This window comes from Dermacentor variabilis, chromosome 3 (genome assembly GCF_050947875.1).
Source record: "Dermacentor variabilis isolate Ectoservices chromosome 3, ASM5094787v1, whole genome shotgun sequence".
NCBI lineage: Eukaryota > Metazoa > Arthropoda > Arachnida > Ixodida > Ixodidae > Dermacentor > Dermacentor variabilis.
In genome coordinates this window covers 202,133,324-202,160,158 of record NC_134570.1, presented here as the reverse complement: position 1 = coordinate 202,160,158, position 26,835 = coordinate 202,133,324, and the positions used below count along the sequence as shown (strand labels likewise).

At 45.8% G+C, this 26,835-nt stretch overlaps 1 protein-coding gene across 1 annotated transcript in view; it reads right to left on the bottom strand.

Moving 5' to 3' along the window:
* LOC142574992 (uncharacterized) overlaps positions 1-26,835 on the bottom strand; it is a 73,316-nt gene that overhangs the window by 27,761 nt on the left and 18,720 nt on the right. The window contains exons 4-5 of the mRNA XM_075683968.1: positions 20,020-20,081; positions 16,491-16,699 (exon numbers count right to left, since the gene is read on the bottom strand). Of these exons, the coding sequence (XP_075540083.1) occupies positions 16,491-16,699; positions 20,020-20,081 (271 nt within the window). The remainder of the gene's footprint in view (positions 1-16,490; positions 16,700-20,019; positions 20,082-26,835) is intronic.

Sequence of the window (26,835 nt, the reverse complement as noted above, 5' to 3'; positions counted from 1 at the left end):
GCACTTTGCCGACCCAAGCATAGTACAGGACGTAAAAGAGTTACGTAGGGTCTAGGGAGGCGGGCGGTGCGAAGTGAACAGAGATTTAAGGTGTAGGATAGGTCTCAGTTGGAAGAGACAAAACGCAATTAGTCAAGAAGAAAGCAGCCAACCTAGATGAAATCAGGCTGCAAGCAAGCCAGTTCCGTCTGGTGCTTGCCAACAAATATGCTGCTTTTGAACGCGAAGATGAACATGAGATAGGGGTAATGAATGCAACCATAATTATAGTGATTTTAGAAGCATCAACTGAAGTGGGAGGGAAGGAACCAAAGCAGCAAGTAGGTAAGTTCTCCAAAAGAAAATGACCTCGTAAAGAAATAACACAGCATAAAAATAATAAGATATGTTGTTATCATAAACTGTAATTATATACTGTATTTACGTAGTTATGCTTACTGTAATTATTGTAGTAATGATTACTGTGACTATTTAACCCTCATTTTCTTTAGCAGTAGTGTGACCAATTTGCTCTGCGTGTGTGTGCCACAATGTTTCAGCTTTATATGTTCCTAGTGTCAGTTTTTTTTGCTCGTAATTGTTTTTGTTCTTGTTGGCATGAGCCCAATTTTGTACATGTTTCAATTGATGCATGAATTTGTGATATCACATTGCTGAAATTATCTTTGGTGACTGCAGTATCTGTAAATAAAATAAAATAAACATAGTAAGTAAAAAAATTCGTCGACGATTATGATACTCACGCGATATTTGGGCACAGCTCTTTCGTGTTCTAATTTCGCGTCTCAGTATTTTGTATTATAGATATTCTAACGAGAGTCCGGTGTCTTGAACGACTTCCAAGCGATACACGACACCACCCAGATCTCAGCCCTTCCAAAACAAACCATTTCCCTGACCTACTACTACTCTATCCTTCTGCATGCCCTTCTCTTCCTCTTCTTTCACTTGCGGAGTTCTTAATTGCGTTACAATACATAGGTACATGTACAGCCCGTGTTGCGCGGCACTCCGCTTTTCTTGCGCTTTCGTTGCAACAACGACGAGAACGAACGGCTTTTCGTCGCGTGGAAAGCGTGCCACCAGTGTCAGCGGCGACCACACCCAAGGGAGTGTCACGTCGAGCATTACGCTTAGCCGCTCGCCATCGCCCCTTGCAAGAACAGTGATCCTCCTCAAGCACTGCCCTCTGCAGCTGAGGCGATGGACGAGCGTAGCCGGCCCCACATGACGGTACCCTGCCAACACCCCCCCCCCCCCCCCATGCCCCCTCGGAAGCGCAGATGAGATCGCTCAAGTGGCGACAGATGCTGGGGCCGTCGGCAACTCAGTGCATGGACAGGCCGTTTCCCCGCTGTTCCTCCGGCACTTTCCTCCTAGTACGCTCTTTCATTTCACGCTGCGCTCCGCGTTCGCTTTCATCTTTTCCTGTGCTGTGTCGCTCGGTCACGACGTGCAACGCCGCCGAGCCACGGCGATGCTCAACGCAGGAACGGACGCCGAAAAGTTGCGCTCTAAAATAAATTACTGAGGATATCCGAGAAAATGTGAGTAGTTCTGGAAATTACTAGATTCAATAAACTGGCAAGAGAACAACCATTCGTGATTGGCAGTCACCTTCTAGAATTGGTGCAGAAGCACGTTTACCTAGGTTAATTACTTCCAGGAGATCGTGATCATGAAAAGGGAATTTGTGGAATGATGAAACATAGCTGGAGCGCATAAGGCAGGCATTGCCAAATCATAACTGGGAGCTTGCCGCTATCGTTGAAAGTGTACAATGATTGCATTATACCGGTACTAACGTATTGGGCAGAGACCTGGAGGTTACGAAGTAGTTTGCGCACAAGTTAAGTACTGCGCAACAAGTGATGGAATGTAAGATGCTACGCGTAAGGTTAAGAGAACGGAAGAGATGGAAGGTGTGGATGAGAGAGCAAACGGCGATGGCCGATATTCTAGTTTCTATTAGGAGGGAAAAAACGGGGCTTAGGAGGTAGTTTATTGAGAGACAACCGGTGGTCTATTAAAGCGCAGCATTTTTGGCCTCTTCCTTCGACTTTCCCACTGCAGCTGCTGCTGCTGCAGTGGGCCGCTGTTGCGCACACTATGACAGCGCGAATAAGAGGGAAAAGACGACAGGAGAAACTCATTTTCAACCCACCGCGTCGAATGTGCACGATGCCCTCTGGAGCTCCCTGGCCGTCGCCACATTAGCCGCTTGACAGCTGTAATTATCCGTTACTCTCCTCAGAAGCATTGCAGAAACTGCAGCGCTTCCCTTTATACTATTGTTCGAGGCCAGAGTGGACGCAGATAGAACTGTAGAGAGGAGAAGAAGGAGATGAAGAAGAGGCAGTTCCAATATAAGATATTGGGGAGGTGTCATGAGAAGGCAAGGAAACCCCATTACTATATGACAGAGTTGCGGGGAAACAGGATAAGCTTAAGTTCCAGATATGGTACGGTACGTTGCTGCTATTCCTGAAAAATAAACTCCATGAAAATATGCCAAGCGGGTAACTTACGCAGGGCACGCAGAAGCAGAGTCGCATTAATTAAAGCACTCCGCATGGTCCAGGAGACACTAGGGAAGCGGTCGACCGTCAACTGAACACTTCTGCGCCCGCCGCGTTAGTTTTGCGGCTATGGCATTGCTAGAGGTTGTGTATTTGTTCCCAGTCACGGCAGCCGCATTTCGGCGAGGGCGAAATAGAAAACACACGTGCACATAGATTTTGGAACTCGTTATAGAAAATCACGGCGTCAGAATTAATCCGGGAGTCCTCCACTACGGCTTGCCTCATAATCCGATTGTGCCTTTGGAACCTACAGACCCATAATCTATTTCAAGTTTAATGCTTCTGCCACAATGCGATGTGCCATGTGAGGAAATGACAACGCTCAACTCTCTCAGAAGTTATAAAATGTGGCCTACAACAACGCCTCAAGCAAACTCCTCTCCCTTTGTGTTATGTGCACTACAGCAGACAAACGGCAGTGGTGCACGCAAGGTAACGTTTAACATGAACTCACCACTGTCGTGTTAGCCTAAACGTTGAAGAAATTAAGCTTTAGCAGTCAACATCACCGCTAATTATAGTCAATCAAAGCATCCAGCACGGAAACCTTCGCTTACATCGGTTGCCACAGTGAGTGGGATCTGCATAATTTTTAGGATAACAGAACCGGTGCCAAGGGTAGGGTAATGCAGTGGGCTGTGGCACAGCATTAGGTGGTGTTATGAAACTGGGAAATCAGCTGGCGTAACTTAGAATAAGCAGCTTAGGCAACATAGTGGTCACTGAGAATCGTTGGAAGAGGCCTTCGTCGTGCCAGTGAACATAAAAATTGTGACGATGATTATGTTAATGATTTATTGCAATAACGTAATGTAAGACGACGAGCGAAAGGAGCACAAGGTAAAAACGGAAGCCAACATCTACTTGTCCAAATGCTGGCTCCCGCTTTTACCTTGTTCTCGTTTTGCTCATGGTCTAGAATTTCCACCTCCCACCTTCCCGGTCTTTCAAATTTAAATTCAAATTCTTTACTTCGGCCTTGTAAAGATAAAGACAGCGGAGGCGCAGAGAAACCTGTCAGAAACCGCTACACAAAGCCGCAGCCCCCTTTCACTTGGCAGCGGCTTCACAGCAAGGCTTTTAAAACAAAGGTGTTGCAGTCTAATAACATTTATACAATAATGAACAAGTACAAAGGAAAACATAACAAAATTATACAATATTTAGACAATATTCGCCACAAAGGTAAACAGAACCTGCATCGTAACATACATAACACGCAAAGCACTGTTTGACGCACTGAAGAGATCAAAATTATTATATAGATAAGCATTTAAGAGGGAAGGAAGAGCGAATTGTAGGCGTTCTTTACCGGACTTTATTCGAGGGGTGGGCAGTACCCAATTCTCTGCATACATTGTCTTGTAGGTTGCTTCTCGGGTACGCAAATCAGCAAGGCAACGTATGCCATTTACGTTTCTCCGTGTTTACATTATAAACCGGACACTCAAGCGGTATTCGTACAAGTTGTGGATCCTCAGCACACTACTTTGCAGAAGAAGATCCGCGGTCGGTGAGCGCTGCAAAATGTAGATGCACTGAAGACAACTAATTGTGGCTGTGTCCCACACTAAATGACAATAGCTTAAATAGGAGTAAAAAATGGAATTATACAGGAGTAATTTTTCTGGCCGTGGAAGAACGTATCTGAGCCGACCTACAACCCCAGTTAGTTGAGCCGGTTTTGTTGTGATATCGTCCAAGTGATGTTCCCAAGACATACAGGAGGAAAAAACTACTCCGAGACATTTAAATTGCTGAACCACATCTATACGTCTTGAATTTAGCTTAATCTCGAGGGATGAGGGAAATGGTTTATTTTTAGGGCGGAATATGACAGCTTGTGTCTTCTTTTCATTTATACGCATGCAGCTGGATTTGGACCACATATGTGACTGGTTCATAGTGACATTGCATTGCCGAACAAGTGTTTTCCCTGAATAATATGATATAAAATTATAAGCATATTGTGAAATAAAAGTAATTGTAATTCTGAGGCAAGATGAAGCTGAGCTAAATTTGATAAAATGATCCCGTTTCTTCTCTAAAACCCCTGTAAGAATTATTTCTAGACAGTGCAATGTGCAGTGTGACATTCCTCACAGAGATGCACAATTTCAGCAAGTGAAAGGATACTAATATATTAGTAGCTCGCTAGTTCCCAATATGTTTGTGTAGTCTGGCTCCATTCTGTAAATATAGTGACCCCGCAATATCGCAATACCTGTGTCTGATGCAGTTAATCTGCGCCACACCGCTCCCTTGGTGTCGGAATGTCCCGGCCTCGGAAATTTTTTTTATGGAGAGCTGCCACTTCTCGCTACCAAGGTTAAAAAGAAAGTGTAAGCTGACGACTGACCTTAGCCGCCTTTTCACTGTGAAACACTGTTTGCGTGCTTGTACTCAATCGCCTAGCCAGAAATATCGTTCGGAAAGGAGAGGGGGGGGTCTCACGTTGCCACTCGGCCTTCACCTTATAGAATTTGCCGAAGGATCAAATGCCTGTATAATAACTACAGTGCCATCGCCAAAGATTCCGCAAAGGAATTATGGAACACCGTGCAATGTCAAGACGAGTAAAATATGTATTTCTTGATAAAAATATACTTGCATGTCCCGAAAATTGTGCCCGAAATAAGTGATATTTAATGAGTACAGCAAATATCACACGAACTTCACAACTTTATCACTTCGAAACCAGCAAAGCAGTGCATGGCGCTTATGTAAAAAATTAAAGACCATAAAATGAACAAGGTGAGGACAAATATTGTAATGAAACTTTCTCATTCAAGAACCTTGTTTACATTTTAGTACATATGCAACGGCCAGGGAAAAATCTCAATGACGCTGTTCTTTGTTACAATGTATTGCGCAGGTGTCACCGGTCGTGTATTGTAATTGCACCGAAATAATAGTCGCGACAGAGAGGACGTACAAAAAGCTGAAGTTCTGCAAAATATACGAGGGCGAGTCAAATGAACCTCAGTCAATGTGAATATATGACAAATGGGGTAATTTATCCAAAAGTTTGAGCATTTCTCTATTAGTATTTAGACATTTGTTCCACTCACTAACGAGTCACGTGATTGCCGTCTCATAAAGATCCCTGGGTTACCGCTTCAAAAGGCCTGTAGCTGACTCTTTCACGTCATCTGGAATCTGGTTCCCTTGAGCTTTTTTTTCAATTGCCCCAAAAGGTGAAAGTGACAAAGTAACAACTCTGGGTTGTCTGGTGGATGTTGCAGCGTTTCCCATTTGAACTTAACAAGTTTTGTGTTAACCTCATTCATAACGCGGGGACGGGAATTGTCGCGGAGCACGTTTTTCCATATTGGTACACACAGCCGAACCGACGTTTCACCATATCAGAAACGATCGATAGGCCCTCCAGGTTTAGCAAATACGACCTTTAATGGCCCCTGACGATCGGAAAAAAAGTCAACAGTGCCTTTCGGGCCGAAATGACGGCATTTTTTGTTGTTTTTTTTTGGGTGGTCAATTCGACTGTTTCCACTGTAAGCTTTGCCATCGTGTTTCATGCTCGTAGTAGTGGCACCATGATTTACCCGGTCACAATTGCAGACAAGAAGTCGTCACTATCAATGTGATAGCGGATCAGATGAATCATGGCAGCGCCGAACCTCTCTGCCTTCTGGCTGGGGTTCAAAATCTTGGGCATTGCGCACACAAGAACCGACAAATGAGACGTGCATGAATTATGGTGTGAACCGAACCGTGACTGATTTTCGCACACTCTGCCAGTTCATCGATGCTTATCCCGTGTTCTTGTCAGTTCAGCTCATCGACTTTTACAATTGTGTTGTAGTTATTGCACGGTGGCTATGGCTCGGTCTTGGATTGCCTTTGCAACTTTCACGTCCTTCTTCGAACCCTTTGCTATAACGCTACACAATTGCCCATGAAATGCAATGTTCAACGTACATGGCAGCCATGCGGCGTCTAATTTCTTTTTGGGAAACAACTTTAGCTGTCAAAACCTCACGACATCATGATCTTCAACTTTTGGAGCGTCCATTATGTCTCGCAACTATGTTCAGCCCACTGTATGAGAGCATAAAAGAACGTTTATCCTCACACCTGCGTCTCACTTTTTTAAAAGAGAGTTGCCTCTGTGCTACACGCATGCCTCGCAGATCATAACCGAACCATTGTGTGCGGGGTGGGTTGTTTTACTTTCATTTGACTCGCCATCGTACATTAGGAATGTGAAGATATTGTTACGGAAGGATGAAAGAAGACAGAGAACGAAGAAGATCGGAGACACTGGCTGCTGCGTGTTGTTGGTGGTCAGCCTTCTTAACTACTGTGACTTAGCCTGTATATATATTGTAGGTATAGCGTTTCTATACACGCAACATCCCCGTAACATATTGGTGGGAAGTGGGGGATACTATGGCAGGGAACGGAGCTCCGCAGTGGACGTCGCATCACCGTCCGCACCGTGAATGACGGTGAGCACGCGGGATCAACGTCGTTGCCGCCTCCAACGTCACCGTCGCCAGCTACATCGCTGTCACGCTCGGTTGTGGTTGCGCAAAACACGGATTCTGGAACTTTCTGCGGGATCGAAAGCGCCGACGTCGAAGAGTGGGTGGCTATGTACGAAAGCGTGAGTGGAATCAACAGATGGGACCCAATGCTCATGCTAGCTAACCTGTTCTACCTAAGAGGTACGACAAAAGTGTGGTACGAAAACCAGGAAGAGGAGCTAACCAGCTGGGGCCAATGCAAACAAAAATTGACAAGGTTGTTTGGCAAATCACCCGGCCGTAAGATTGCCGCAAAGCAGGAACTCGCCGCACGTGCCCTGTGGCCCTCAACACCTCGCAAGCCGACCAATCTGAGCCGTTTTGATGCAAATACCCGCAATGTTTTGTCCACCACCGAGTCTAACAGCGCCGACAACTCTAAGAACACATGTTACAGTGGCTCAGCATCGCCGCGCGGACACCAGTATCATTCACCACAAACACGTCGTTCATCATCCCGTTCGCCACAGCCACGTCCCCTTTCGTCCTCTGTGGCGTTTGGCCGCCCCCTTTCGGAAAACGAAGGAATGGAGCCCTCGTAGGTGGTGCTGCATTGCCTACTACAGAAGCAAATCCTTTGTGCCACAAGGAGAAGTGACATAGACGTTAAAATAGACGGCGTACCTTTCCAAGCACTCGTCGACACTGGAGCCCACGTTTCTGTGATTAATGCTAGGCTACGTAGACGTTTAAAGAAGGTCCTCATCCTAGCAGCGGCCCCAGTGCTTCGTGTGGCCAACGGCGGCGTGCTCGTTCTTCTTGGAATCTATACTGCGCGTTTAACTATAGCCGACCACCCTACTTCTGTTCTCTTTGCTGTGATCGACAACTGCCCTCACGACGGTATACTTGGGTTGAACTTTTTATCCACTCATTCTGCTCTCATCGACTGCGCGATCGGTGTTCTTCAGTTAGAAATGCCTGAACTCGCCGATGTTCTGAGCACCTGCCCATCGCACTTGTACTCGCTTCACGGTGTGCGTCTGTCACCCGAGGCAGTTACTTACGTCACTTTTACCGCCCAGCCACAGGTTCCTGATGGTGAATAGGTGCTTCGCCCCATCATCGACGTGCTTTTCAACCGGGACGTTGCGGTTCCGCATACGTCGGTCACGGTTACTAATAACGACGTCGTTCTACCGCTTCTGAATTTCAGCCTGTGGCCTCAAGTGATTCCGCCTGGCATGTTCATGGCCAGCGTCTCTAGTGGTTCTGAATTTGACAATGAGAGTCTGAATGTCTTATTATTAATTATTATTATTATAATTATTATTAATTATATTTTATAATTATTAATAATGTCTTATTAGTGGCTTATTAGCGCCAATTGCAGCTCACAGCTCTGGTTCCTTACCGATTCACTTCGCGAAAATGATTGCACTTCACTTCACCTGTGCAGAAGCCACGGACATACTTCACCAGTTTGACACAGTTTCACAGTGACATCTTTGATTTCGGCGACAGGCCTTTAGGCCAAACATCTGTTGTTCACCACCGTATAAACGCTCGAGACACGCATCCTCTTCGTCGGCGCCCCTAACGCGTATCGCATGCTGAACGTCTAGTCATCCAATCAGAAGTGGACGAAATGCTCCGCAAAGAGGTCGTCAAACAATCAACCAGCCCTTGGGCTTCGCCTGTCGTCCTTGTGAAAAAGAAACATGGTACCTGGCGTTCTTCCATCGTATATTGCCAGTTAAACAAGATCACGCGAAAAGACGTCTACCCACTACCAGGCATCGACCACGCCTTGGACTGCTTGCACGGAGCTAAATACTTCTCGTACATCGATCTTCGATCCAGCTGCTGGCAGATTTCAGTTGATGAAATGGACAACCAGAAGCCGGCCTTCATCACGCCGGATGGCTTATATCAGTTCAATGTCATTCCCTTTGGCCTATGCAATGCTCCAGCGACATTTGAACGTATAATGGATTCTCTTCTGCGAAGCTACAAATGGACCATCTGTCTTTGTTACCTTGACGACGCTATTGTTTTTTCTCCCACGTTCGGCAGCCACGTTACCAGACTCGCTGCTATTCTTGCGGTTTTCCGAAAAGCCGGCCTTCAACTGAACTCCACTAAGTGTCAATTCGGGTGCCGTCAGATTACCGTGTTGGGACACCTCGTTGACACGTCCGGTGTCCAACCAGATTCGGAAAAAGTTTGCGCCGTACGCAGCTTCCCTGTGGCACGTTCTGCTTCTGACGTGCGCTGCTTCGTCGGCCTGCATTCTTACTTTTGCCGTTTCATCAAAAACATTGCCGACGTTGCTCGGCCTTTGACAGATCTTCTAAAGAAGAACAAGCCATTCCCATGGGGCCCGGAGCAGGCTCACGCGTTCGCCGCTCGCATCGGGTTTCTGACTAACCCTCCCATACTTGCCTACTTTGATCCATCTGCACCGACCGAAGTCCACACAGGCGGAAGCGGCCATGGCATCGGCGCTGTTCTGGCCCACAACAGAATGGTACCGAGTGCGTGATAGCTTACGACAGCCGCCTGCTGTCACCTGCCGAGAGAAATTACTCGATCACCGAGCGAGAGTGCTTGGCTTTAGTTTGGGCTGTGGCGAAGTTCCGGCCATATTTGTACGGCCGCACGTTTTCGGTCGTCACAGACCATCACGCACTCTGCTGCCTCTCTTCCGTTCGGGACCCGACTGTACGGCTTGGTCGCTGAGCTCTGCGGCTCCAGGAATTTTCGTTTAGTGTCCATTACAAGACTGGACGCCTGCACAAGCACGCTGACTGCCTCTCGCGTCACCCCATAGATCCTCCCGATCCTGTTGCACATGATCCGTGACCTGCCTGGTGGCTTTGACTGACATGATCGACATGCGCACTGAACAACAACGCGACGCATTGTTACAGTCTATCATCACCAGAGTGCAATCTGGCCGCACAGACGGCATGTGCCGTATGGTCGTTCTGCACGACGGCATGCTCTACCGCCGTAGTATCAACCTTGACGTCCCCCAGTTGCTCCTTGTCCTTCGTCGTCATCTGTGATCCGTCGAAGTACCTAAAGTCCTCTGACTGTATCCTTTACGCTGACGACACTACCATCTTCTCCTCAGACAAAAGTCTTGATTCACTGATGTGTAAGCTTAATCACGACGCGGCAAATACTATAACTTGGTGCCAACTTAACAAACTACACATTAATACTGCCAAATCTAACTTCGTCATCTTCTCAGCTAAACAAAAACATATCTCAGTGTATCCATCGCTAACCTTTGCCTCCGGTGTACTTTATCCTACTGATAGTGCACTGTTTCTTGGCGTCATATTAGATAAACACCTAAAATTTGACGAGCATGTTTTATCCTTAACAAAGAAGGCAGCATATGGAATTAGAATATTAATTAAAGTTCGAAATTTCTTTAATATGAAGACACTCATCTCCCTCTACTACGCTTTTATTCACACGCATATTAACTATTGCATATCATCATGGGGAAACACGTATTCTACACATTTATCTCCACTACAGCATACCCAAAATCAAGCAATTCGCATCATTACACGTAGCAGCTACACATCGGAAGCATCTCCATTGCTCAGATCTAACGGCATTTTATCGTTACAGAAACTAAATAAATACTCACTTGGAATACTTGTTTATAAATCTGTTAACGGAAAGCTCCCGTTCCCTATAATTACTACCAGCCAGTATCCATTTTCCACGTCTACCCGTTTCGCTTCTACCAACAGCTATTTACTACCAAAACCTAGAACTAATTATGGTAAATTTACTACTAACTTTTCAGCCACATTACTTTGGAACTCATTACCGTGTCATATTAGGATATTCTCTCATTTTTACACATTCAAATCAAAACTTCGTAAATTTTTGCACTCAATATAACAATTTGATCGTTATCATTATATTAATAAGTGCTTTGTTTCGTTAAATATTTTACTGCGTAAGCTAGTGACTAACTTAACATGGTGTCTTTTGTCTTTGCATATAGCTGCTTTGTATTCATATATCCTACTCATTTGTAATGGGAGGTCCCCTGTACAGTCTATTGACTATGGGACCTCCCTCTGTATGTATGTATAATCCCCATTTGTAACCTGATTATTATGCAAATAAAGAACTTGAATAAAGAAAGAAAAAAAAACAACTTCACGATGCACCGATGGCTGGACACCTTGGAATTTTGCAAACATACGACCGCGTACGACGCCGGTTCTTCTGGCCGGGTCTCTGCCACTCAGTGCGTCGTTATGCCGCAACTTGCAAACTGTGTCAGCGCCGGAAGAAACCTCCAATGGCACCTGTCGGACGACTCCATCTAATTGAAGTTCCCCCTGAACAGTTTTTTCGGGTAGGCCTTGACCTGCTTGGTTCTTTTCCGACGACGACTTGATGGAATAAGTGGACCGCCGTCGCTACTGATTACGCGACACGCTACGCGATAACAAAGGCGTTGCCGACTAGTTGCGCAAGAGACGTCGCCGATTTTCTGCTCCACGACGTCATTCTCTACCACGGTGCACCTCGACAGTTACAGACCGCGGCTGCTCGTTCATAGCTGAAGTTGTCGATGACCTCCTCCGCTCTTGTGCCACTGAGCAGAAGATGTCAGTTAATTTCCTTTCCCTTGTCCTCTTGTAACTTCAATGCTAGTCAAGGAGGGAAGGTGTTGAAGGTCCGAAGTCGGCGCCCCTCGATGACTCGAGTGCGCGGTGGCAACGCGAAGGCAGAGCCGTTATCCGATGAAGTGACGCTTTATTCAAACGCCGAAGCGTCTGTCCGGGTCCAAGCCCAAAGCTCCGCTCTCTTTTTTCCACACAACATGACTTTTTAAGCCCTCAGTTGTACAAAGAATTCGCAAACCAGCCAATCACACATGCGAGTTCACATCATTGTAACCAATAGCACAACCACTTTCGTGCCGCACACGGCATTCGTGGAAACAGTGGCACTCTTTAGAACACGCCAGGGGATAGGATTTCTCAAAGACACGTGCCACCCCCCTCTCCCCTACGTTGGACTGCGAGTATCGGCCCCTGATGTCTTCCCTCTTTTCACCTGCAACCGGCCGCCATACAAGCTGGGGAGAATGTTCCGTGAAATAGCGGATTATTAACTCCATATCCGCCGGACAGCGGGCTACCCTGCCAGTACTGAGAAATCTGTCTCCCGTGCAGCTGTGTGCCGGCTAAGTGATAAAGCTACCGCCATTTTCACGGCAATCCTTAGCAAGGGCACGCGAATGCCAAACATCAAAGCGGCTCGGCAGCGTCGCGTTGCCCAAATTCCGTGACGGGACATTTGGGGAGCGCGTTGGCATTAGCGCACCCCCCTTCTTTCATCTTCACGCTCTTCTCCCCGAACGCTCCCCTTCGGTTTTGCATCTTCCCTTCTAGCCTTTTGTTCCGAGCGGGGGTGCAGTTCTAGTGCCTTTTCTACGGTGCAGCCACTGATCCGCTTTCTCTTCACGCGTGAGTGCTGCCCGCGTCCCCTCTTCGCGGAACCCATATGCGTGCCTCATTTCCGGTTATTGCCCGATACAGCAGGTGTGGGCTCGTCCTACGCTTTGCTGCAGTCGCCTAAACTGGGCCACACAATAACAGCGAGGTCAAGTCCGTAATCTCAAGCTGACTATGTCCACCGCCTGCCACTCACAAACGAACGGTCTTACGGAACGTTTCAAGCGAACAATCACAGAGATGCTGTCGATGTACGTCTCCAACGATCACCGCGACTGGGACGCCACGCTAGCTTACGTGATGTTCGCGTATAACTCGTCTCGACATGACTCCGCCGGATATGCGCCTTTCTATATCTTGTATGGTCGCGACCTCACATTGCAGTTTGAACCCATGCTCCCTTCTGTGCCGCGTGTTGCAAATGAGTACGTTCGAGAAGTCATCGATTGCGCTCACATGCCACGTCAAGTCGCCTGATATTGTTTATAAGCCTCGCAGCATATACAAAAAGAGCGTTACGACCGCTCCCAACGGGATGTTAAGTTCGCGGTAGGTGCTTGGGTGTTCCTATCGTCACCATTTCGTCGGCTTAGCCTCTCTCAGAAGCTTCTCTTTCGCTACACGGGGCCTTATGAAGTCGCACACCAAGTTAACGACGTAAATTACGAGATTTCGCCGCTACACTTCGATGCATCCTCAAGTCAGACGCCTGTTGACGTCGTGCACGTTTCGCGGCTGAAGCTATACTTCGCTCGCAATTCTTTGCCTACCATGCGCCGAGACGGCACTTCGCCACCCGGTGCTCCTGTTACGGAAGGATGGAAGAAGAGAGAGGACGAAGAAAATCGCAGACACTGGCTGCTGCGTATTATTGATGGTCAGCCATCTTAACTACTCTGGCTCAGCCTGTATATATATTGCAAATATAGTCTTTCTATACTCGCAGCATCCCCGTAGCAATATAATGGAATATACAAATGCAAAGATATCCATAAAGCGGAAAAAAGTTTCACTGAAAACAAAGTTCACTGCACGTATACACAATACCGCGCAACAAGATATTTAAATATACGTATTTATTTATTTATTTATTTATTTATTTATTTATTTACAGCACCACTAAAGGACCTCGAAGGAGGGTATTACTTATAGGGGAGGGGGGCTACAAGGAAAAGCACAAGTGTACATTCATGTACAGCATACATGAAAAGAAGAACATTTAGAAGACATTTTTTTTCTCGCTCAACAAGGCAGTGTAGTTATCATATCGAGCCAAGAAACCGAAAAAAAGAAAAAAATTTCACGTACGTAAAAACATCAGGAGCAAGCAACAACTCACAAAGCAACCAAAATATCAGGGAAACCCACTTAATCAGAAAACACAACATTTTTAACAGCAAGTCACAGTAGTGCAAATTGTTTCCTTAAATTTGGCTATGTCAGTTTTCATGGCTATGTATGAGGGTGAACCGCTCCAATCGATGATAGTGCGTGGTACGAAGGGTTGAGCGAAAGTTGATGACCGACACAAAATGCATTCCACTTTGTTAGGGTGATCGCGGCGAGGAAAGATAATCGGCGGTGACTGAAAAAAATCATTACGAAGTGAGGAGTGGTGGAAAATTTTATGAAATAGTGATAAGCGACAATGTTTTCGACGAAGGCTCAAGGATTGCAAACCGGCACGTTTCTTTAAAGATGTAACGCTGGTGAATGTTGAATAATCTGAAAAAATAAATCGAGCAGCACGGTTCTGCAGGGCTTCAAGCTTAGAGGCTAGATATACCTGATGGCGATGCCAAATTGCCGCAGCATATTCAATTTTCGGGCGAATGATTGTGATATATGCTTGTTTTCATACGAGTGGTGGCGCCTGCTTGAGGGTTCGTTTAAGTATTCCATGAGTACGGTTCGCAGCTGCCAAGGTTAAATTGATATGGTGATGCTACGTTGGGTCAGACTGGAATGAAGGCCAAGATATTTGTAGGAAGTGGAAGACTCAGTCGTGCTGTTATTAATGAAGTAACTGTTTTCAATTTGAGACTTTCGGCCTTTAAATGTCATTAACATGTTTTTAGAGATATTAAGCGGCACCAGCCATTTGCAGCACCACAAGGTAATTGCATCAAGGCCAGATTGCAAGCATTGGTGATCGATATCAGGGGAAATTGTGCGGTAAATTACGACATTATCGGCAAAGAGACGAGCCCGGGATGTAGCGCAAGAAGGGAGATCGTTAATATATATTAAGAAAAGTAAAGGACCTAGCACGCTGCCCTGGGGGACACCGGAAGTAACCTGGGCAAAAGAAGAATTGTAGTTCTTAGCGGAAGTAAACTGGAGCCTGGAGGAAAGAAAAGCTTTAACCCATGCGAGGACGTTAGGGTTAATGCAAGCTTGAGAAGTAATCTGTTGTGCGGAACGCGATCAAAAGCTTTGGAGGAATCAACGAAAACTGCATCTGCTTGTAAACCAATGTCAATGGATGAGTGTAAGTCATGAACAAACCCTACAAGTTGTGTTTCACAAGAGTAGCCCTTGCGGAAACCGTGCTGATACTGGTATATTATGTTGTGGCTTTCTAAATATTTGGCAATTTGGAAGTGAATGACGTGTTCCATGACCTTGCATATAGTACTCGTTAGCGAAATAGGTCTGTAGTTGCATGATGAACGGTCGCCTGACTTGAAAAAGGGCGCTACCTTGGCTATTCGCCAACCATCGAGAAGAGTGCCTGTCGCGAGGGATGGTGAAAAAAAGGGCCGTCAGAATACCACACATGCCATGGCGTGTATTTTTCAGTATAGTGTTATTGATACCATTATGATCACATGTAGAAGAAATTTTCAGTTTATTCAACAGAGAAAATATGCCCGCTACGGTCACATCGATTTCTGGCATGTCGATGTCAAATATACAATCCTTCATAGGTGCGGTAGTAATATCCTCCCAGGTAAAAGCCGTGAATGTCTCATTTAGAAGTTTTGCGCATTGTGATTCCGGAAGTGAAATGTTGTTGCTATCATGAAGAGTGATATCAGGATGTTGTTTGGGATTCACGATGCGCCAGAATCTTCGAGGGTTATTTTTAATCATAGATGTTAGGTTATGGCAAAACGGCGTGTGGTTTTAAATAATGTTCGTATTTTTTATCGCAGGCTTTGTAACGCAGCCAAGAAACCGACGTAACGTTTTTATCGGCCCGTCTGTAGAGTCGTTTTCTTTAACGTTTAAACGCCGAAGCTGCTACGTGAACCAGGGAGCAGTACGGTTGCTTTATTATTGTAATGGTAGGTATGAATTTTTCTATTAGTTCTTTGAGGAATTTTTGAAACAAAAGCCAATTTTTTTTTACCGTGAATGATAGGTGCCTGTCAATAAAGTGCTCTGAAAAACTCAATAATTCGGAATTCATAATAGCAAAGTTGGCTCTGTTGTAGCATCTGATTTTTTTGTTGGTGGCTTGTCGTGTGTTAAACGGCCATGTGAGGTTGCTCGAGATAATGGTGTGGTCAGAAAGGCCATCTAAGTGGGTGATATCAGAGCAAAGGTCAGGATTGTTTGTAAGGATCAGGTCGAGAATATTTGCAGAGGTTGCCGACATTACTGTAGCCCTTTATTTACCATGTCCCACATATCTACTGAGATCTGGCTAGAACTTACACCATGGCTCCGAAAAAACCACACTTCTATCTTGTAAAAAAATTGACCAATACTTGTTACTTAAAAGTTGCTCAAATAGCCGGTAAATGACTGTAGCGAGGTCGAGCACACCACAGCTCCCGCCTTCCTGCCACCACAAATACCAGGCCGCACATAACTCGCCTGCATGTGAAAGGACGCGAAAGGGTTGAGCTGATCAGGCAGAGGTTCCGCTGCAGTAGCGCAGATGCAAGTGCTGTTGCACAACTTACGTCATAAGAGCGCAGCAGATTCCGAGGCTAAAGAAGCAGAGGCACTTCCACACGTGGTCCCTCTCTCCCTCGAACGCGTCGCTAGCTCCTCCGCAGGTTCCGCAACAGCAGCGGCACGTGAGCAGTAAGCAGCCGAAGACGGGGAACACCAAGGCGAGAGAGATGCCAAGCGTGGCCGCCATGACGACTCGAGGAAACTCGCGCAGCGCCTGTGCACAGAGAGCGCCAGCGACACATTCCCGACACGCTCACAAGGATGTTGAGCCACCGTCGCAACTAAATGACGAAATGCTGTAATGCTGTATGCCTAGACCCCTCGTCTTACGCTCACTCTGACCTACGTTTATACCCTATAAAAAACATGCAAGGAATACTGCTATTCAGACACCAATGGATAGGGCACACATGGTTGAAGGAGAGAAGGCTATATAAGCAATACTAATGCTGCCCAAAGGAAATTCCCTCTGGACAGGCAAGCTTAGCATTTTATGAATTTTTAAGTGAAACTGTGCCTCCACATGTAATTACTGTGCCTGCGCTATGAATTCAGGACATATTCGGAGTGAGCACGCATGCGCTATGCTATTACGAGCTCCTACAAACGGCTAAATGCTTACCGCAGTTTTCTCCTGCGCAAATTTGACGCAAGGTCACATTTTATCTCACAAGTACGCTTTACGGAGTTATTCGCGAAAAATTCCTTTTAATAAAGCGCGGTTGTAAGAGCGCATCGCCATCGCAAAATCAAGCAGTTGCAGAGACGAGGACAGACTTAACCGTGTAACGCCCTAAACAGTTACAAATCAAGGAAAATCGGAACAGATTATTCAGGTTTGTTGATGCGCGCATGGTTCGCATTCGTAGCAAAAAAAAAAATCTTTGTTACTTATAACCGAACCATTGTTTTCATTATTTACGTAGCATTTCGCTTGTTAAACTACCAGCGACGAAAACTTCCCTCCACAGTTAACAGAAACGCAATATTAAACGAAATTCACCGTAACGTATATGATTAATTGAGCATTGCAGAGTTATTTACCTTTAGTGCTTCCTTCAATTAACATATTTTGTAGATAGTCAGCATGACCCAGGAACGCAAATTATTACGGAATTTGATGCATTGAGCATACGTACTGCTACCGTATCTTTCAAGTACCAAAACACCAAATCTGTTTACACCGATATAGCATTCCGTAAAAAGCATATTTTCGGCAGCTTCCCAGGAGGAAATTGATTATGGCATGAAAAGCTGCGATCTTAGTTCCGCTTTTGTTTCAATTTCGCACCAAAACTTCAGAGCGCGAATTTAACGTGATGCCTTCATATACGAAAAGTTTATTGTTTTTCTTCATATTTGGACGTCCATTCTGTCGAATTTAAAGGTATATGGAACTTGATATATTAGAATACTATATGTTCCATGTTTACATGTGACAACTGTAATAGCCCCAAGCTGACGTCGCAGCGATTTTCACCGTGCCGCAGCCATCTAGCCGCCATTTCTTCCTGCGTCTCTTCTGTCTGACTGATGCTCCTCGCACGGTAATAGTGGCTTTTTTGGTGTGTTGTGAATGTAACTTATTATTACCGATGAAATTATTTTTGTGTTTAGTATCACTCTGGCACCACTCGGCCGCGGGGCAATCACTTTGCCTCACTTCCTACACATAATTGGAAGAACCTACCCAGCATACATGCCTTGCACCACATTCACCATTACGGGCCACGTAGATGTCTGCGTTGCATAACCAATGCGCCAACACGAGCAAGATTGCCATTCCTTAGAGCGGAAATTAACCCAATCCACCGTCAAGCATCGGTTAACAAGACTTGCTAGTACATAAAATCCCGTTGCATTGCTGATCAGTTGTCGCATTCCAAGCACTGCTTATACCAGCATATGTGCTCACTGGGACAACATTTAAAAAGGCAAACATTTTTAAAATTTTCAGTCACTTGCAATAGCTGTATTCTATCCTCACAGTAATGGCTGCACTTCTTGTTCCTTCGGTTATATTTTGTGACATTTACATGCAGCGTAGAAAGCAAGAAATTCCCTGGTGATATTATCGTGTCGCTGCTTCGCCTGGCCTCGAGTTACACCGAGTGTTTCGGATGCAGCCCCCATAATTGGTCAGGTTAAACGTGCGCGCCGCCTACTTCAAGAATTACAGGGGCTATTGATAAGGTGCTATTGGCTCTCCTCCTTTCTCAGCATGGGCGCACGTAGAATGTCCAACGAGCCGGAGTACCGATCCACCACATAGGCTTCATGCGCATGGCTTCTTCGAGCTCGTCTGCTTGGGGCGATCTTACGATGTCGCTCCCTCACTACACGGCGTAGGACGCTCCTACACTTTAGAAAATGTGTGGCTGAAGAGGCATTTGTCGTCTGTAGTCTTCTCAAAAAAAAAAGAAGAAAACTGAGAACCGTAACTATTATAGGTAAACTTTAAACGCTGGTCATGAAGCTGCAAATTAGCTCATTTCTTTTAGCTAAAAAGAGCCGTTAAACATTGCGCTCTGCAATTAAAGTTGTGGTTTTGAACGTATTGACTTTTGTGTGCAATGAGATCATTTCTTGCGCCTGTGCCACGTACATTGGATAAAGGAAGGGCTCCTTGGCACGCTGCTTATTACCCTGTGCAAGAGCCGGATGTTCACTGACGTTCGATGGGCAGCGAATATAACCACTCTTCCCCATTTAGATCATTCCATAGCAAGAGGCACATGAAGCCAACCCACATACAAAGTAATGCTGATGACTTAACCAGGAGAGCGCGTCCGAACATTGAGCTAATTTATGAGCAATATATTTCATGTAGGTCTCATTCCGTTTGTACACCGGGGCAACGCCCCACAGGTGCTAATCTAATTTAATACGTCAGAAATCGGCCTAGCACCAAGCAATGCCTAGAATCTCACACTATGTCAAGTACTGCCACCGATACAGATAGTATAACAGAAATGCCGTAAGTTTGAATATTTAAGTGAATATAATGCGAAAATGATCACATATACATTATTTGTATGTTTCTTTAATGATATCTACATTATTTTCTCATTTATGTATTACAATAACGAAAAGCACAACTCTTTAGGCTAACTTATCTTTTACTGAAAGCGAATCTACAAAAGAATCCATTAAATTTCCTATTTTTTTGCCCGAGTTCTTTACGATTCACGGCAATCTCGCTGCACACGTCACTTACTACATGTCACGAACTACTTATGCATGTTTTTAATTATGGAGGTTTACGTAAAAAAGCCACGATCTGAATATAAGACACATCGTATTGGGAGACTATACATTAATTTTAACCACCTGGGTTTCTTTAAGGAGCCCGCAAATCTAACTACACGGGTGTTTTTGCATTTCGCCCCTATCGAAATGAGACCGCCGTGGTTGGGATTTCACCCCACGACCTCGTGCTTAGCAGCGCAACAGCAAAGGTACTCAGCAACCACAGTGGGTCTACTTAAACACACCGGTGCTGAACACGAATAAACACATGAACTGTACGCTTACATTTGGCAAGCTGTATCTGGCGAAGTCGGCTGGTGCGGTGAACATTTCTTCGGTCAAGATGGCTGTTGAGGGGGAAGAATGTTTGATCCGTCAGACAACAATCTGGGCGGTTCCTTCACACTACTAAGTTTACTACGAAATATGCGTGGCTCTGCTATAGCAAACACCAGAAACCAGCGGAGCTACGAAAGGCCAATAAAGTAGTGCCAAACCGCACAATTACTCTAACCTTTGCTGGGCTTCCCCCAGATCCGCCGGAATTTGGTGTTTGCGATAGCAGAGCCACGCATAATTTTTTTTTCCACTGCAAGGAAGAGTACCGCCGAGTTGGGCGCACGGGTTTTTATTGGACAGCAATGACACGCCACCTGTGTCCCGCCACGCCGCTCCTTCTCACCCGCTATGCTCCACTCATCCTCGCCGCGTCGCTACGCTGCGCGATGCTATCTTATAATCTGCTTTAACTCTTTCTCAGCTCTCTCTCACCCAGCTCGGCGAAACTGCGGACGTCAAGAGAAACCCAGCGAGGTGCTGACAGCTCCACTGTATAAGTAGGAGGACACAATCTATGTGCCACGGAAGTAATCTGAATGTCAGACTATTTAATAACAATTCAAACATTTTATCCTAGCGCCACAGTTTACAATACCTCATGAAAACATCCGGATAATTCATGTCATAAGTATGAGCGCTTGAGGTGGGCGAATATCAGTTTTTTCATATAGGAATATTTGGTATCGAATATTGAATAGTGAAACGCAGACGCATATATTTGCAGCATATCGATGTAATTACGAGTAGGATGCTTGTACTTCTGACTAGGGAAACAAGGACAGCTAACAATCTAAGACAAAGGACCAGCTTTAAACAAAATATCGGTCATAGTCGTTAAAGGTTTGGCAAATAGCCTCTTGAAGCCTTTATTTGCAGCTAGGTCGCGAACAAGCTTTCCAATAATAAATGGCTCTGTATTACTAGCTTTCCAAAAAAACGCTAAATGAACGGTTGCCAAAATAGATCAGAAGTCGTGCAAAGAAATAACGCTGCTGAAGGGTCTGTGTGCCGTAGACACATGGTAGGAGGACCCGTTGCCAGGCAAACGTAACTCTTTATAGCGTGAAAGATAAAATTGCTACATGATTAGAGTGCAAAGCATTGGACGACAGACTACAAGAACAGAAAAACAAACAAATGTATTGCAGGCTTCCGCCGCACCACCGAAAACAAAGCGTGTATTGTCGATTATGTTCCTACGTTGCTTGGAAAAAAATGTTTCCTTGTTTCACTTGTGATAACTTGGGATGCTTTCTTTAGGAGACAGAGAACAGTAACCAGATTTTAAGAGTCGGTTGTTGCGAAATATTTTGTTAGGCCCAACTATGCGAAGATACCGAATACTTCCTCTTTGAATACGAGTAGTTAGCAATGTTCGACTTGAATTCAAAACTTCGAATATTCGCCCACCCATAATTAGCAGTGGGCACAAATCAGGCTTCATCTCGTTGCCCAGCATAGATATTTCAGTCATTTTGATTCGCAGTCGTCTAATTTTTGTTGCATAAGCTAAATTGATTGGCAAACGCACTTCGCGCTGTGAATAAATAAGTTATCGATAGGAATAAACGTTTCGCGCTGGGTAGGATTAGTTCAAATGGCGCTAAGAAAACTGAACAGGCAGGCCTGTACAGCAGGAACTGGTTCCCTCAAAGCCTACAGTGAAGGATATTCTCGATGTATCAGGAATGTATATATTTACGATACCAAGGAAACACTGTAAGTACAAGTCATTCGCTAATTAAACGCTAATTCTTGTTGCGAAAATGTGCCGAATTTCCACGTGGCGCATTCAAACTACGAAACCGGATCTGCGCTCCAATTACCTGGTAGCACGAAATCACACAGCTATAAGTGACATGCAAGGAATTTTGGACATTGACCCTTCAGCGTTCTGTCGAACATGATGTCATTGCACATTGATGTCATTGACTTGGCAGCAGTAGCGGCAGCGAAGTTCACGGGACTCAAACGCTGCACACCTTTTCACGCAGGGCTACTGGAATCTTTCGTTTCCGGCTTGGTGTGGTGGCTCCGATGCCCTGATATCGGTCAAGCAATTTTCAACTGCATTGAGCAAGGCCATCATACGTCAGCCCTCGTATGATTGTTACGCTGCCTGGATCATCGCTTCGCATTGGTCCAACCCCGCAACCTGAGTCTACAAATTGACCGAACAACGTCTCCATTCTTCACTTGGCAGTGGTAGCGGCAGCGAAGTTCACGGGACTCAAACGCTGCACACCTTTTCACGCAGGTTTGTGCCCAATTCCTGAGTGGTTTCTGGATTTTTGCCTTTTTGCTGCTGCTGTTGCTGCCACAAGTGTGTTACTGCCTATTTCTGTTGTTGAAGCATGGCGAAAGAGATCAGAGCCCTTTTTGATGAATTAAGGCGTGAAATCCGGGCTGAATTTAAAGACTTCAGAGACACAATCAAGCGGGATATTCGAAAAGAACTGAAGGAAATTAAGGCCGCTTTGGTTTCCATAAATGCTGATTGTGAAGAAATAAAGGCTTCCAACAAGGAACCTAAGGTGACGAATGCTAAACTAGAGGCACAGTGCGCTGATCTTGTTCAACAGGTGAAAAATCACGAGAGCAGAATGCTGCACCTTGAACAATGCTCCCGCCATGCAAATGTAGAGCTCAAAGGCATCCCGTACAACGACAGCGAAAACCTCGCTGAAATAGTAATCAAAATTGGAGAAAAAATAGGTATTGCGCTTGTTGCGGCTGATATCGAGTCTTTGCACAGAGTCCCGACTGCCAACGATCCAAGAAAAAAGAATGTAGTTGCTTTTTCTATCATACGTTAACGCTGTATGAAGTTTGCTCTGCTGTCGTTCTGCTGCCTTGTACGCATGGGAGGTGGGGCTAGTCAAGCTGCACCAGCGCAACTTTTTTCCCACTTTCCATGTCACAACTGTTCTGTGTAAAACACACTGTACTGTTGGTGGTGAAAATAAACTTCAACTTCAAGCATAACTCAACGGGCAGCATTCTAAAAAAATTATATTTCGAAAGTCCGCCTCAATTTCAAGAACCGAAATTCAGGGACGCCCATTTATTACCAAGCGTATTTACGTCACTTAGTCGTAATGTCATTGTGCAGGGTTCAGGGTTAAAAAACTTCCATAGGCATGTTATTAGACGACCGCATTTTATCGGCGTTGCTCACTAAAAACCGTTGCAGTTGAGGCGGGCTTCTAAAATCGATGTATGCCCATGCATTTACGCTGGAGCATTGCGGTGAATAGCTTTCATTGATTACGAGAAAGCGTTTGATTCAGTCGAAACCTTAGCAGTCATGGAGGCATTACGGAATCAGGGTGTAGATGAGCCATATGTAAAAATACTGGAAAATATCTATAGCGGCTCCACAGCCACCGTAGTCCTCCATGAAGCAAGCAACAAAATCTCAATAAAGAAAGGCGTCAGGCAGGGAGATACGATATCTCCAATGCTATTCACAGCGTGTTTACAGGAGGTATTCAGAGACCTGGATTGGGAAGAATTGGGGATTAAAGTTAATGGAGAATACCTTACTACCTTGCGATTCGCTGATGATATTGCCTTGCTTAGTAACTCAGGGGACCAATTGCAATGCATGCTCACTGACCTGGAGAGGCAAAGCAGAAGAGTGGGTCTACAAATTAATATGCAGAAAACTAAAGTAATGCTTAACAGTCTCGGGAGAGAACAGCAATTTACAATAGGCAGCGAGGCACTGGAAGTCGTAAGGGAATACATCTACTTAGGGCAGGTAGTGACGGCGGATCCGGATCATGAGACGGAAATAATCAGAAGAATAAGAATGGGCTGGAGTGCGTTTGGCAGGCATTCCCAAATCATGAACAGCAGGTTGCCGTTATCCCTCATGAGAAAAGTATATAATAGCTGTGTCTTACCAGTACTCACCTACGGGGCAGAAACCTGGAGGCTTACGAAAAGGGTTCTACTCAAATTGAGGACGACACAACGAGCTATGGAAAGAAGAATGATAGCTGTAACGTTAAGCGATAAGAAAAGAGCAGATTGGGTGAGGGAACAAACGCGAGTTAATGACATCTTAGTTGAAATCAAGAAAAAGAAATGGGCATGGGCAGGACATGTAATGAGGAGGGAAGATAACCGAAGGTCATTAAGGGTTACGGACTGGATCCCAAGGGAAGGGAAGCGTAGCAGGGGGCGGCAGAAAGTTAGGTGGGCGGATGAGATTAAGAAGTTTGCAGGGACGGCATGGCCACAATTAGTACATGACCGGGGTTGTTGGAGAAGTATGGGAGAGGCCTTTGCCCTGTAGTGGGCGTAACCAGGCTGATGATGATGATGATTGCGGTGAAGTTTCACAGATAGCCGCAGGGGCAATGTCCAAAATTGCTGGTTACAAAGGAAACTTGAGCTGTTTCCGAGGTATGAAGTATGATAGCAATTGAACTGTTGAATATCAGAATTATTCAATTATTGAAGGTATTCACACATTCAAGGCGAAACTTCTACTCGTTGCTACTCTTCAAAATTGCAGAAACAGTTCTGAAACCTAAGCACGAAAGCGAAGGCACCAATATGTTCCCTAGTAAGTGAAATAGCCCCTGAACGTCAATTTTTTTTCGTAGTTGCCGACTGGAGCTTCCTGTAGACGAAAATTCATGCAAGCACACATGTTTTGTTTAACCACGTGTCAGGACTGAAATGCAATACTTAAGGAATAAATATTCAAGCTGCTCATCTTGTTCCAAAATGATAAGAGGGGCTCAGTGCGGTTGCCAAAGTCAAGAATTTCATTAGCAGAGATCACACAAATAAAGTATAAGGAGCTCACGCCCTACAGCGTGCTCTAGAACAATGTTATGAAGTCCGATATTAATTCAAAAAAACTATTTATAGACTTAGCCAAACTACTATAGCTCAGAAAACTCTTCAGCCTGTTCTCCCCCGAAAGATTCGTTTGTCGCTGTTTAACGCGTTCTCCTAATTCTTATAGAGTGCTCCTATGGTGAAAAGCTCAAGCGTGTCACCAAATTTCCGCTGCTAGGAAGTCTTAAAGTACGTGGTGAAGGTGGCGCGGACAACTTAAACGATTAGATTAGTAATCAAAACTCATCTACTTTGTTATTCATCTATCAGTCGTCCATGCGACAAATAGGTGATAATATTATGGGCTCGTATGCACAATATCGCACGCAGTGTCCTTGAAAGATGAGTATTTAGTTCGCCAACCTAATCAATCATGCCGCGTGCAGCCGTATCTATATCACATCAGGTTATACGCAGAGATGCTGTGAGGAGCGCATGGTATTCGTAATAAAGTAAGAAGAATTCCTTGGTAACAAAATGCAAGTTTTGCATCCCCAAATGGACTGCAAGCTACATGACATTTCTCATAGACAGTGACAGTGACAAAGTCTACGCGCAATTGTGAAGGCATTCTAAGGGCGCTTCCTTCAGTCTAGTCTAGTTGAGTTGGTGTGTGCATCCAGACAACACAATGAATGTTGACTATTATGTTAACACGTCTACTTGTCTATCATAAATTGGGCGACCACGTTTCACCGCCTAACGAATGTTATCGCACAGCACAGGACGCGCCTGCATGTATCGGAAGATTCTGGAATGTTATCGATGGTTCCATCCGATGTCTGTCACCGAACCTTGTGTAATCTGATTGCATGTATGCGCGACGCGAATAGTGTAGAACTTTGTGGTTGACACGCGGGTCCCAGGGACTGGCCAGCGACGATCTGCGCGAGACTATCGGAGTCGTTGTACGGGAAGAGCTGCAGAAGTTGTACCCGAGGTCGCAGCCTCAAGTGGCCTAAATGGCCGAAATTGTTAAAGATGAGGTTCAGCGGTCCCTTGGAGTTCCTGAGGAGAAATCAGAATCACCGAAGCCCCAGCCGGAAGCGATGACCTACACCGCCGCCGCCCGCTGTCAAGGCCACCCTGCGCGGCCGCGCCACGGCCCTTTAACGCCAAATTTCCGTCGTCCACCACCGCCGCCGCCAGCACGCCCACCCGTCGCCAAGCGCAGCTACGCGAGGAAGACGGACATTTGGCGCGCACCTAACCAACGCCCGTTGTGTTACCACTCCGGAGAAGCGGTTTATGGCCACCGCCGTTGCCCATACCAAGAAATGGGACGGAGAAGGTTTGCCATTAACGCGCCGCACCACAGCTTGGTGAACGACCTCGTGATATCGCCGACTAGCTCGCCGCCACTTAGCGGAGCCCTCGACGACCGTTCCGTTCGCCGTCACCATGCCGCTATCCGCCGCAGCAGCGCGCACCATACATGGGCCCCTCCCGAGGCCGGTCTGCGAGGCCATATCCGGAAAACTAAAAGCACCAACCGATGGAGGTGCGATTGCTGTTCGCCGAACTGATGAAGATCCTCAGCCGCCGATGAAGACGCCGAGGAGACTACCTCGACGACATAACGAGATGCCACCGTCCCGAAGAAGCCTGGAAGCAGAGAATACGCCAATGAAAGACAACCTGGCAATGCCACGTACCAGCCACAGATCAACACGACGCAGCCGTGATCCAAGACCTTACTGTAACGCAAGACAATGAACCACCGACCTCGACGTGCTTCTCGACAGCCACGCAGTTACCGCCTTAGTGGACACAGGGGGCGATTACTCTGTAATGAGTGGACACATCGCCGCCCAGTTGAAGAAAGCTAAAACTGCATTGGAAGGCCCTCAAATTCGAACCGCTGCAGGACACCTCATTATGCCGACTGGAATCTGCAGGGCAAGA